The sequence below is a fragment of the Medicago sativa genome, chromosome 8 (assembly GCF_051527215.1).
Source record: "Medicago sativa cultivar Bolivia chromosome 8, Bolivia_mono, whole genome shotgun sequence".
Taxonomy (NCBI): Eukaryota; Viridiplantae; Streptophyta; class Magnoliopsida; order Fabales; family Fabaceae; genus Medicago; species Medicago sativa.
The window spans coordinates 87,404,479-87,417,509 of NC_140756.1; the positions used below are offsets into that span (position 1 = coordinate 87,404,479).

Genomic DNA, 13,031 nt, shown 5'->3' on the forward strand with positions numbered 1-13,031 from the left:
ATGTGTATTCACAGGTAGAAGTTCAAATGAAGATATATTGAATGAGTAAGTTCAAATGAAGATATATTGAATGAGTATAGATTGATAAAAGATGATAAAGTGGGTACATACTAGTCCTATTTATAAGACTAACCAACTTCTAACTTTACTAATTAAATGATTAACTAACTAACTAATAACTAATCCTAATTAACCAACTAATTCTTCAAATAAGAATAACACTCCTTTTAAGAGAATTAGTTGAAATCATTTAATAAGTATTTGAATTTTCTAAATTTTCCTTTATGAAAATTTGTTCCATGAGAAAAAAGGAGTTATTGAAAAAAAAATATGACCTACATCAATTGAAGGATAATTTATAAAAACATTATTGGTTAAATTATACTTACCTCACAGTCGAACTTCATATTACCTCTTTCCTTTCCTTAGAAATTGGATGGTTAACGCGCAAAAAAAAAATAAAAATGGTACAACATTTGCTTCTATTTTATATCAATAAAAGTTGCTTTTTTGTTGCTATATATCTGAGACTCGAGGGAGGGAGTACGTTAGCTTTGAAACCCTTAGGCTAGTCAAAACTAATTTTAGTTTTATAACCATCTTTTTTAGTCTCCAGGTGAATGTTGACTCGTTTAATTTAGCTATTTTATTCCAATTTCAAACATCATGATCACTAGGCCTAGTACTGATCAATTCCTTAATCTTTGTTAGAAATCCTGAAATTTAAGAAAAATCTTGGAGTTTTAATAATTTTTATTTTCTTTTAATCCCTTAAGCCATGTTTTAAGGGTACTGATTAACATTTGTCGCTAACTATTGATGCCACCAATAAAATTAAGACCATTTTTCAATTTGTCTAAACTTTTTTTCTGAACTTTTTTTCTTTCAACTAGTAGCTTACTCCATTTTCATTGCTGCTTCTTGGAGTTGAAGGTAGCAATGACAACATTGTCTTGAAATTCACATTTCCTTGAAAGCGTAGCGTTGCTAATGATCTTCGTTCCAAATGCATAATTTTTCTTCAACATTTATATCTTAACATAGCTTCATTCAAAGCCATAAAAATAACATAATGAAACATAAAACATTAAAAGTTTGAATCACCTCGAGTTCTATGTTTTGATATCCATGCTCCCAAAGGGACTACAGAAAAGAAATTGCATAACATCTTTCATGATTATAGGAATGTTTTGCCAATTACAGGATACAAATTTGCTTGGCAAATTCCCATAATGTTTTGCCAACTTGTGATGTGATCACATCATATAAATTTTCCTTTTTGCTTGGTTCTCTGCTCTCCTATAACCAGGCCAAAGGGAAAAAAAAATGCTACTTCAGTTATTTGAAGACTTGACATCAGCTTAAATAATACATGGTATCATCATCATCACAATATAAAATACTGTTACAATGATATATCTGCTTATAATGTCAATAGCAGAATTTTATTTCTGATAATTATCCTCCTCACCTTTCTTCCATTTTTCCGTTGGAAGAAAGTTCATTATTCAGTTGTGAACAATAGTGTGTGTATGAATCGTGTGCGAGGTTCTGCAGAGCACAAAGAAACGTATCAAAGTCAATTCAAAACCCGAATAATGACCTAATGCTTTATGGCTATAAATAACAAGGTAAGGAAAAGGTTGTTTAATTACCTGTTCCTGAGAGCGGAAATACATGAAGGGTGTATAATATAAAAAGTTTGATACCCTAGATGTATAAATATCAGCATATCTGCGATAATTAATTTAAACAGTTCAATATCAAAAGTGTGAAATGATAAAATAAGATCATGGACATCAAAATGAAAGCACCTACTTCTCAATTTGTCTCATCAAATGACTTTTATCCCACAGTCCAGCGCGAGATAGAAATCCCCACCTAATGCAGACAATTGATCCAAGTTAAACACAAACGCTCTTGGTAAAATAACAGAAAAGGTCAAACACAATTATTAAACTATTAATTTACTCGGTTTAAATATCTACCCATGTGGTAGAAATCAATAGATCAAATACAGGCTGATTACAATAAGAGAGATTTTCAATGAAAAAGTTCTACTCTTGGAACTTACCTTGAATTGAAGAGCTCCCCATCCGCCTCCAGCATTGGAGCAATTTTCTCGTCTAGTCGTTGCATAACAATAAGTAGCTTTTGCATACTTTCAGTGAGGTCTTCATCATCCATGTTAGTTGCTGCAAGGGTCTTTAAGTACATCGAAAACCTTACTATTGGTGTTAAATAATATATGCTAATAAAGAGTTTTATCTGGATAGCTTTAAAAATAAATCAAAACAATGTATATATTTGATGCCTCCTCCATGATGATGTCCCAAATGAATATATTTGTCAAATAAGGTAAAACCTAGGGATATTAAGATATAAATCCTATGACTATTGCGACCATGAGAAGCTTGGTTGGAAAGCATTTTCAAGAAATGAAAGGCTGATTCCAAAAATTCAACAAGTTACATACTAAGCTAATGATGTCACAAGTTAATAACACGCTAAGATTAATGAGTCATTACTAGAGATGTCTTCAGAAGATTAATGATAGTATTCGATAATCATATTTAGATTAGGAAGGTCGAAGGGAACCAAATGAGGTAACAAAATAAGAGCGGCAGGGCAAAATCTGACCATATCAGTACGAAGTACCATCATAAGAATTTCTTAGAATTTGGATTTTGGACCAAACTTAAACACCAAAAGCTTAGCTCCAGCTATAAGGATTACCAAGCCTTATACGGAATAATTTGGTCATATATATAGTCGCTATCGAATCTCAACACATCCTTTCACATTCAGGACTGGACATTTGAAGCATGGGAAAATGCGAGTGGCACAGAGATCTTAGCAGACCCTCATAATAAGGATTGGTCATCTGAAACATGGACAAATTAAGGTGGCCCAATAATATACCTAATATAGATTTTGATACAATCTTAGAATTTAAACTTTAGGCTTAACTCAATCCCATAAGCTAACTCAAGAGGTGAAGATTAGTCAAGGACTAATTTAGTCTTATCTATGGGATTCAACAGAACTCAAGAAAATTCTTAAGTGTCTAATAATAAAGCATAAAAAGTAGCATATACAATTGGTTTATAGGACCAAAACTTACTTGAGCAGGACGGTCTTTGCTTCGCCTTTGCAGAGCCAGTCGAAGTTGGTTAAAGAGATCTCCCACAACTTCCTTTTGATTTATAAGCTCTACCAATGATTCTCTATCACCTCGGCAACGAATCAAGGCACTGTACTGCAGTTTTAAAATTTACAAAAGTACAAGGACAATTCATAGTTAGATCCAGCAAAGGCACCATATTTTCTCTATACATAGTTCAACAAGCAATCATATCATGTTTTTGAAATTGAAAAAATTAAAGTTGTTTCAGATATTTCTTTACTAACCTCATCTTCAAGTTCTCTACAAATCAACGCTGTTCGCCATCGCAAATGGACTTTAGATTGACTGACATCGGTGTAAATATGGTCACCGACATACAAAATCTCATCTCCATGGATTCCTAGAGAATTTTCAACCATTTGTGCACTACCCCCCGAGTACAGACCACCTGCAGAAGACAGCAAAGCACAATAATCATAGTAAAATTAGCAGTTCAATTATCCTTAGTCAAAACTAGCATGGTGGTTGTCTTGAGTTGTATAAAGAGAAATTTTAAAGAAAATGTAGCTAGATCATTAGAAATATTTGTATACCAGATCATTAGAAATATTTAACTTTAATCATATATACCTATAAAATCATACAAATGATGGTTTGTATTTGGTTGAAAGTATAAAAAGTTATACACTAATAGTGCATCATAATTAATCTCATCTTCTAATGTCATGAATTTTACTATCCAAGTTAAGTCATACCAGAACTGGAAAATGAGCAAAAATGTGAGAGATAACATTGAAAATAAAATAGTGTAAATAAGGAAAATATCTTATAATTAGGAGTAAAATATTATGTAATTATATCCGTTATTCTTTGTATTTATTGTCTTAAGACTATATAAAGGGTTTCTGCTGTGTAGTTGAAATATACGGATTTATGCATATGTCTCTCTTATTGAGAAATGAGAACAACACATTTACACAATGATCAAAACAGCTTTAAAGCTACTAACCAAAATAAATATTAATAAAGTCTCCACCAACTAGAGAAAGAAATTAAACTACACTTCACATGAAAAGGCACAGCTTGAGGATGGAGACAAAAAACAAAAATCGGAAAGGTAAAGCAAATAAAATTGCTGGAACCTAAGGCAACAGATAACACATTTTTCCTCATCTCTCCATCATCGGTGCCTTTGTCATACTGTAAGAATCCCCAGAAGAGAAACTATCACAAAAAATGTGAAAGAGGGAGATGTTTATATACAATTTTTATTCAACTTTGTTTGCCGGGTCCCCAGTGGTTGGTTGGTTTGATTCAATCTCCTCCAACCTAACCAAACTGGGTTCGACACCAGCACAATGACATTGTTATTTCAAAATTGATTAATTGAGATATTCCAAAATACCTTTTTTTTTACTCTTTGGTCACTGGCTATTTGCGTCCCGCACTTTGCGACATTCACATGACGCCGGAAAGTCTTTTACACTCATCTATATTGTCTAATTTTCGGCTCTCTGTGTTTTATCTCCGTCGCTTGTCAAGTTTCATCTCCCATCGAGAGCTTGATGCACCTTCGTCTCGGATCTAGTAATCAACGCTCTTCGTTTCTAATGATCTCTCTCTGTCTCCAACACTTGATCTTTGTCTATGTCGATCTGCACACTCTCTGTTCCTCGTGTTTGATGCCTTCTCTCTGTCTCTAATCTCATCGATCTGCACGCTCTCTAATTCTTTGAAGGTATATCTTCAATCTTGTCGATTTGTAAGATTTGTTCTTATATTCCGTTATTTACACAGAATCTCAGAGGTTAATAAATTGGATTATAAATCTCCCACCATTGAGTAATAGACACAAAAGAACAAGCATCTTTGATTCAATTACTCTCGGGTTTAACCCTCTCTCTCCAATATGCGCCATATCCGATTCGTGCTCCCACCCGTTCCAGTTCCAATTTCATTTTATTTTCGCCTCTTTAAGTTTTGGTTTTTATTTCTAAGCCAAAAGTTGTGGTTTCGTGTTGATTGTTTCATTTCTGCAATATCCTAGAATTCGCTATCCTTATTAGGTTGGATCAGTATGTGTTTATTTTACTGACTATTACATTATAAGTAGGTTTGTTCTATGTTCTTTTTGACTTATTTTGTTTATTTTATAGGATAGGATACTTCTCTGTATGAACTTCGTCGATCATGATTGAGAAATGTCAGGTATTGTTAGCATTCTTATGGCAATTTATGAAATGGTAGCTATGATGTGTTTCTAGATCAGATGTTTTTTGTTTGCCATTTGTTTATCATGCCTTTTGTTTCGGTTTTTACTCAATTTAAGTTTATTGTGATGAAAAAGTACTATTTAAAAGATTCAAATGTCAATGACAATAGAATATTATTTTTCATGGTTTTTCCTCAAGGGTTTGATACTTCTTCACTTCTAATGAAAGAGAATCAGTAAAGATGGTATTGTTCTCTAAGTAGGTATTTTGCAAGTGAAACCAAGAAGTCCATATACAGTAACAAAACAAAGAGAATGAGGACAAAAAAAATATATCATGTAATTATTTCCGTTATTCTTTGTATCTATTGTCCTAAATCTATATAAAGGATCTCTGTTGTGTAGTTGAAACACACAGTTTTATGCATATGTCTTGCTTTTTTTTTTTTTTCCTTTCAACATAGTATCAGAGCCTTTTGAGAGGCAGCCCTAAACCGGGCATACCCACAATCTTCCGTTGATAATTTTTTCTTATACCTAGAGAAAATAAATAGATGAGTAAGAATACAAATTACCAGGTTGAGCCTTGAAGCATGGACGCATTAGACCCTCGCCTGTCACTACTTCATACATGGGGCTTGATGTTTGGAAGAACTCTGGTTTTCTTGCTGACACAATTACCTGTCCATGGAAAAGTGCCACATCCATTTATGAGAGGATTATTTCAGAATAAGACAGGGTTGTTAATGGCGAAGATAATGAAGAGGATATAGAGCATCTGTCATCACTCCAGTGTCAAGAGAGTTCAGTTTTATTGAAGAAGTAACTTGTATCAACTTACAATGTCAAAAAGATCTCGCCAACCCATATCATTTGGAAGGAATCTATTAAAAGAATGCCTCATCATTTTGTCTGTGTAGTGAAAGTCGGAGTTGGTAATAAGGACAAGTTTTTTTCCAGCCTGTTTTCATGAAGATAACAGAGTAAGGATTATAAGGCCATCACATGCTATGCAAAAATTAAAGCGTTAGAGATAATACCTCCTTCTGATCCAAAAGTGCCAAAGGTAACTCTGGATCAGGCTCAACAAACTGTTCAGGCTTAGACATGATCTCGCTCTGCATAATTTTTCTTAAGTCATTTGGTGTAAATAAAGAATAACATTAAAACTTAACAGCCAAAACAACAAGAAGAATGTGTTGACCTTAAGACGACCTTCAACATGAGCCCAGAAAAGAGCTTTTCCAACAGCCTGAAAGGTGTGCCATAGGTAAAGTAAAAAAAACCACTGATCAAATTTGATGTAAACAGAAACTTTTGCACCACATTACCTTATAAAGACCTTTATAATCAAGGGGACCAAGATCTGCCGGTATGGTCCCATCATCCAATCTGTCAACCATCTGAAATAAATTATATATCATCGATATAGTCTCATTATAATATAATCACACATGATTAAATTAAATGAAAGGAATCATCCTTATAAAATGCTTCCTATCATAATATTTCTGAACTCCCTCGTGGAATCCATCCAATATCTACTAGAAATTTGGAACATGTAGTTGGCAACGTAATATTCAACAAGGGGAATTGACACTTGCATAGCTAGTGATGCTCAAATTTATGACACCAACACAACCCACTACCCCTTGTTGAGATAAGAAGAAGCCACATAAACTAAGATGTGAATACTAGTGCAAAATAAACATTCTAGCAGAATATATCTCTGTTGCAACATACCTGCATGTAGGCCACTGCTTCAGACACAGAGAACAGTGTGTTGAGAAACTCCCATTGACTCTCCTTTCGCAGGTCCACCAGTTCTCTTCCATACATCTCACTTCCATTGCATACAAAATTCAGTAGCACTACACACCAATTTTTTATAAATGACATCTACTAAGCTATTAACGTGTGTGAGCACAGGCGCATGACTATTAGTGTATACATATATCAATGTGAATGTTTTGCTGCAAGACATTCAATCAATGAACAGTGCATTATCCATGTCCACGTGCAAATGTACAATGCACAAATCTATGGTTGTTTCAGAAGATGAATTTTAGGTGCAAAACAGAAACCTTAGGTGAAACATTGACTCTATTGTTTTGGCTATTTGAATGAAGCACTGGTTTTCAAAAAAACTACATATTTATTATTCTTGGATGCACTCTGTTGGTATCCTAGTGATGTATGTCTTGATAAATTAGTGCAGAATGTCATGTAACAAGTGAGTGACTCTGCATAGATTTTCATAATCAGAATTCGAAATTACAAGGCCTGAGACTTACCTAACAGCTCGAGTAGATAACATTTTGGTGCCATGCATGGCTCTTTTTACATAACCAAATCGGTCAGCTTTAACCAAGTTCCCTCTCTCTTTGTCTATCACAAGGCCTCTAATTACCTGAACAATTTACAATAGAATCAAAGATCACTCGAACAAACAACAGATAACATGGATTGGATTTCCAGATGTCTTCATCTTGCCAGAGAGAACATATTACCAGATCAGGATCAAATGCAAGTCCATCAACAGGGAAGCCCATATTCTTAAGGTTTTCCATACAATAGTCATAAGCACGCCCTTCCCAAGCCTATAGTTCCAGATAACACAACAATAAATAACCTCTTTCATACTTCATATTTTTATGATTCGAAGTACCATGGCAATGATTTCAACATACAATAATAAACACTTCAAGCACAGAGCAAGGGATAAACAATTAGTATTTTTTAGAGCAGTAAAATATAAGAACAAAAGAACATCATAGAATTAATGAGAATAAAATTCCTACATTAAAATTTTGTTTATGAATGTCGCATGTGACACGATCGAAAATTGAACAAAGAAGTTACATCTGTGCAGTTGGTAATTAAATTTATATAACTCATACAAACTATAAGATATGTGATAAAGAGACGTACCATCACATTATAATGGACAAGGGTATAGTCCATGTCATATCCAATGGCACTAATTGACCTCAGATTCAACGTACGCGTGCAGAATATTCCACGGGGTGAATTTCTAGATGAAGAGGGGCTCTACATGAGGACACAAAACAGTGAGTTTTACTTATTGTATATCTTTACATGAAACTACACCCTAGTTAAAATCCTAACAGAGAAGGCTGAAAGCGCACAAATTGAAGGCAACAAAATCAGAGTGATACTCTGATACTCAGAAACAATAACTAGATTAAGAAAATGAGAAGCGGCGAAAGAACTAGTAAGGTTGATATTGACATTTGCATGAAGAAAAAAATGACTTATCTGCTAGGGTTTCAACGATAAAGCAAAAACGTTTATGAAACCTATGCAAACACCTATCTATGTTTTTGTTCACCAAATACGAAGGACCTCGGGAGATATTTAAAGTGGGAGCGGCCTATGCACTTTGAAAAATTAGATGGACTGTTTAGTAAATCTAAGGTAGAATCTTTCAATCAAAAAACGTCAACAGACTAGAAAAGGCGCTAGTGAGCAAAAATACTGCACCGGAATGCCCAAGTCTTTTAGCAAATCTTCTGCCTCTCTAGCCTCTATTCTAGCCACTTCCTCGATCGGACCTTCAAATGCAGCATCACCAATTCCTACAAGGCAAGAGACCAATATTTTACTTGTTGGCATAAATTTTTTAAAACCATATTCAATGTAGTAGCGCACGATGTTATGGTGAGAAAATCGAAATCGGTTTAGTTTGAGAAAACATTTTCGACTTTTACTAATAATTACAAAATAATGAAGGTAACGATTCCATAATTATTAGTAAAAAAAAAAAATGAAAACTTCATATGGTATTCACAATTTTCTATACAAATATTTGAAAACGACAGAATACATAATAAACATCATCAACAGGAAATGGGACATGCACTATCATTGTAAACGGGGTTTACACTGACGTCCAATCAGAATGCGGCATTTTACACAGTCAGTCAGTGTATCTCCATTAAACTCTACTATCAATTCAAGCCATACAAACCCAAAATAAGACATGTTCATCATGATACAAAGCAAAGTAAACATTCGTAAACACAACACCACTTTATCAAAAAAAAAAAAACACAAGCAATAGTTAAAAGTTTGAAAGTGTAGTAGTAAAATAATGAAAGTTTAAAAATTTACCAAAAGCCTCAAGCTGTTCAAGCTTAACATTGAAATCACCCTTAGTGCTTTCACCAAGATAATCCACGTCACACTTGCTGGGAGGCGTGACGGAGAAAACATCACCGCCGATGGACTTAGAGTCAACGGTGCAACGACAAAGTGTCAGAGGTTTGGGCAAGTTGACATTGGTGGTGGGTATTGTGAAAGCTGAGTTGGTGATGGTGGTGGGGACCACATCGACGCCGTGAACGGCGAACATGGAGAGAATCTCCGTTGCATACATGTGAGGAGGCGTTGGTTGGTGATGATGAGAACAGAATAGAATCTTTGTCGGGAGGGGAACACTTGAAAGTGAAAGTGAAAGTGAGTGAATGAGAAAATTGTCTTTGTGGATAGAAAGAACAGAACATAAATGAAAAACAAGATTCTCTTTTTTTTTTTTTTTTTTTGTGTTTGGAATTAGATGCGTTTGGTTAAGGCCCAAAACCTTGTATATTTAGGTTTTAGTGGAATTTAAATTGATATTTTTACTCTTCAAAAAATGGTTTTTACAAAATAAAAATAAAGATTAAAAGTGAATAGTTTTTCTTGAACAACTAAACTTGAATAATTATGATTTTTAAGGGATTTAAAATATATTTAACATTTTATTTTTTTATGACAAAATTTCTACACATATTTTAGAGTGTGAAAACATCTATACATTGTGAGTAAATGAAATTCTATTTACATCACGTGAAGGGGACTATTGAAAGCTTAAGTATGCAACAAGTTAGATACGCAATATGATTCTCTCAAATGTGCATCTCTCTCTGACAAAGAAAAATTATTGTGAGAGGAGACATAAAAAAAGAAAATGAAGAGAGAGAAAAAATGGATTTAATGAGCACCGGAGATATATAAAATGGTTAAGAGATTTTTTTTTTTTTTTAGAGCATCTAAGCAAACTAGATGATAATCAGTATGTTGTGCCATATCATTTAATGTTTTTTAAGGGTACAATTTAATGTGTATGTGAGTCCAAAATATTGATATGTAGTTTAAAAATGATAAAGTTTTTATTATTTTTTATATGGTTTTTGTTGTTAGCCTTACATATACCGATGACAAAAAGTAAATATGTTTTTGAACCACTTATCAAGATACGATATAAAGCTTATTAAAATATATTATACTTTGAAAAGATTTTCCAACTTTAAATATAACTTTTGCCTTGGATATTGATTACTTCCAGTCAAGTATTTAGTGTCTTTTTGAGCTAGGTTTTTAGTTATTTATCTTAATTTTCACTTAAGTAGATTAAAGGGGTGTGATTAAAATTCAAACTTAAAATGAATCACTTGTACCTCTTAAGAAAAAGACCTGTAAGTTGATAAAATTAAATAAAAGCTTTGCCAATAAGAATTTGCATACGATTATCTCATTACATTCTTGTCAAAAAAAGAGAAGAAGGAAAAAAAAAACCAAAGGAGAAAATTTGCATTTGTTCTACGGACTCAAAAATTATCCTTAGGAACATCAAAAATTATCCTTAGGAACAACGCATCCAGAAATATAAAGATTGAAATTTGATTTTTGGGTATCTTTAAAAAAACTATTTGCCGCACTCTTTGATATTCTTAAAAAAAATGGATGATATTTTCTTTTTAAAAAAAGTATACAATATAGGGACTCACTTTCCTTTAACTTAAAAATAATTTCACGAGGATATTGAAAGTTATGCGAAGTTATTTCATTCCGAGAAACCTTATACTCAAGAATAATGATTTCTCAATCTTGTAACAAACATAGGTATACGCATTCTCTACCCATGCATTCACATGAACGTAAATCTTAAACTTTAAACAAACATGATACTCTAACAATGTCAACTAACAAAGTTGAGGAGAGGTCAATGGCGGAGCCAGACAAAAAAGTTTGGGGTGACCGCCATCAAAATAAACAATAATATATAAATCATATTGCCACAACATATTTAAGTTGTACTCCCTCCGTTTCAAAATGAGTGTCGCTTTAGCCAAAAAAAATTGTTTCAAAATGAGTGTCGCTTTCAGTTTCCAATGCAATAATAACTTTTTCTTTTCAATTGTACTCTCCAATTAATACTCTGCACACTACTTCCAAAGTATTACTTTTAAAACTAACCAATAGTTAATAAGGATGATTTGGTAAAATAATCATTCTCTTTCTCTTAATCATTGCATTTCTTAATATGTGTGTAAACACCTAAAACGACACTCATTTTGAAACGGGGGGAGTAATAAACCAAAAATCGATCATTTAAAATTTAAAATACATAATATATAAGGTCAATCATTAGATACTTAAAGTGGCACTTTACGATTTCCGAGTGACTTGAAATCATCAATAATTGATTCGGAACTAATGCACTGATTTCCCTTTCAATTTAAACTAACATGCAATCTGCTAGAAACTCAGATCATAATAAGACACAACAACCTATCAATCAAGAAGTATTTTTTGGTTTGTCAATTGGCAGCTAAACATGAGCATAACTTTTTAATAGTTGATAAATTCTTCAAAGTTGATGATTGACGAGCATCGAAAAGGAAATATCGAAGATGAAATGGCAAATTAATCTTCTCTTGATCACCAAAATCCATGGGATAATGTTTTTCAACAAGAGTACATATAGTGTCAATGTCAAAAACTTTATATATATCCTGAGGAGACAAAACACAACTTAGAGTCAACAAATGTATTGTTTGCTCACTAAATCTGTTATTCAACTCTTGTAATTGTTTGTCAATGGTAGTAAAAAAAAATGGTAATTTCTAGAGTATAAAAAAAATTATTACTTTTTAAGATGGGGTGGCCAAGGCTCCCCCTTGCCACCCCCCCGGTTCCGCCAGTGGGAGAGGTATGGCGGTGGCTGGTCGACCATAATCAATGTATCAAGACAATTGACTCTCAATTTTGCTAGAATATATGCATGAGCATTGCTATCACAAAGAGTGTGATGGAGAGAAAAATTTCAATTTTCTTTATATCTCCAATATATCGGCATAGTGATGAAAGCGGTGAGTTCCATAGCTATTGTATTACGTGAAGAGAATCAAAATAACTTATAACGTTTCAAAGGCGAGTTTGTCAGCGCAATTTAAAACCATCATTTTTTTTAGTTCAACTTGAAACCATCGTTAAAAGCATGAATCGTTGCATGAAGAATATTTGACCAACCTATACTTTCATAGAATTCAAATTGAAATGTTCCGTTATAATTTCAACAAGTCCTCCAAAACATGATGATTATTTAAAGCAGTGTTTACATTATGCATTATTGTATCCTGATCACCATTGAACCTCGCGAATAGGATGAACTGGAGAATGAGACCCGTCCACGAAAGCTTGAATTAAATAATCAAAATTTCAAAAACAAAAAATATCAATTTATTGAACTAGATAGACAGGTGAGGAGAAATTTGTTGTATACTTTACGTCCTGCTCACGAAATTTACAAAATCCAATTTATTTATCCGTTAAGTTTATTTGACTTTTTTTTTTCGTCAAAAAAAGTTTATTTGACTTTTTTTGTTTTGTTGAAAACTTGGCTTT

General features: G+C 33.2%; 1 protein-coding gene across 2 annotated transcripts; it reads right to left on the reverse strand.

Moving 5' to 3' along the window:
- Positions 1-1,065: 1,065 nt before the first annotated feature.
- Positions 1,066-9,837, reverse strand: LOC146902812 (uncharacterized). 2 transcript variants are annotated; one of them, XM_085739456.1, is made up of 18 exons: positions 9,474-9,837; positions 8,844-8,938; positions 8,271-8,390; positions 7,850-7,939; positions 7,634-7,749; positions 7,083-7,182; positions 6,671-6,742; positions 6,544-6,591; positions 6,380-6,457; positions 6,181-6,300; positions 5,915-6,020; positions 3,412-3,575; positions 3,125-3,259; positions 2,075-2,205; positions 1,819-1,881; positions 1,656-1,734; positions 1,472-1,551; positions 1,066-1,299 (listed from the first exon to the last, which is right to left on the reverse strand). In XM_085739456.1, exons 1-18 carry the CDS (start codon positions 9,736-9,738, stop codon positions 1,257-1,259), a joined length of 1,905 nt encoding a protein of 634 aa, XP_085595582.1. In that variant the 5' UTR covers positions 9,739-9,837; the 3' UTR covers positions 1,066-1,256. The 2 variants fall into 2 exon arrangements, with proteins under 2 accessions (XP_085595582.1, XP_085595584.1); XM_085739458.1 differs by having other exon boundaries at positions 1,299-1,551.
- Between the last annotated feature and the right edge of the window lie 3,194 nt (positions 9,838-13,031).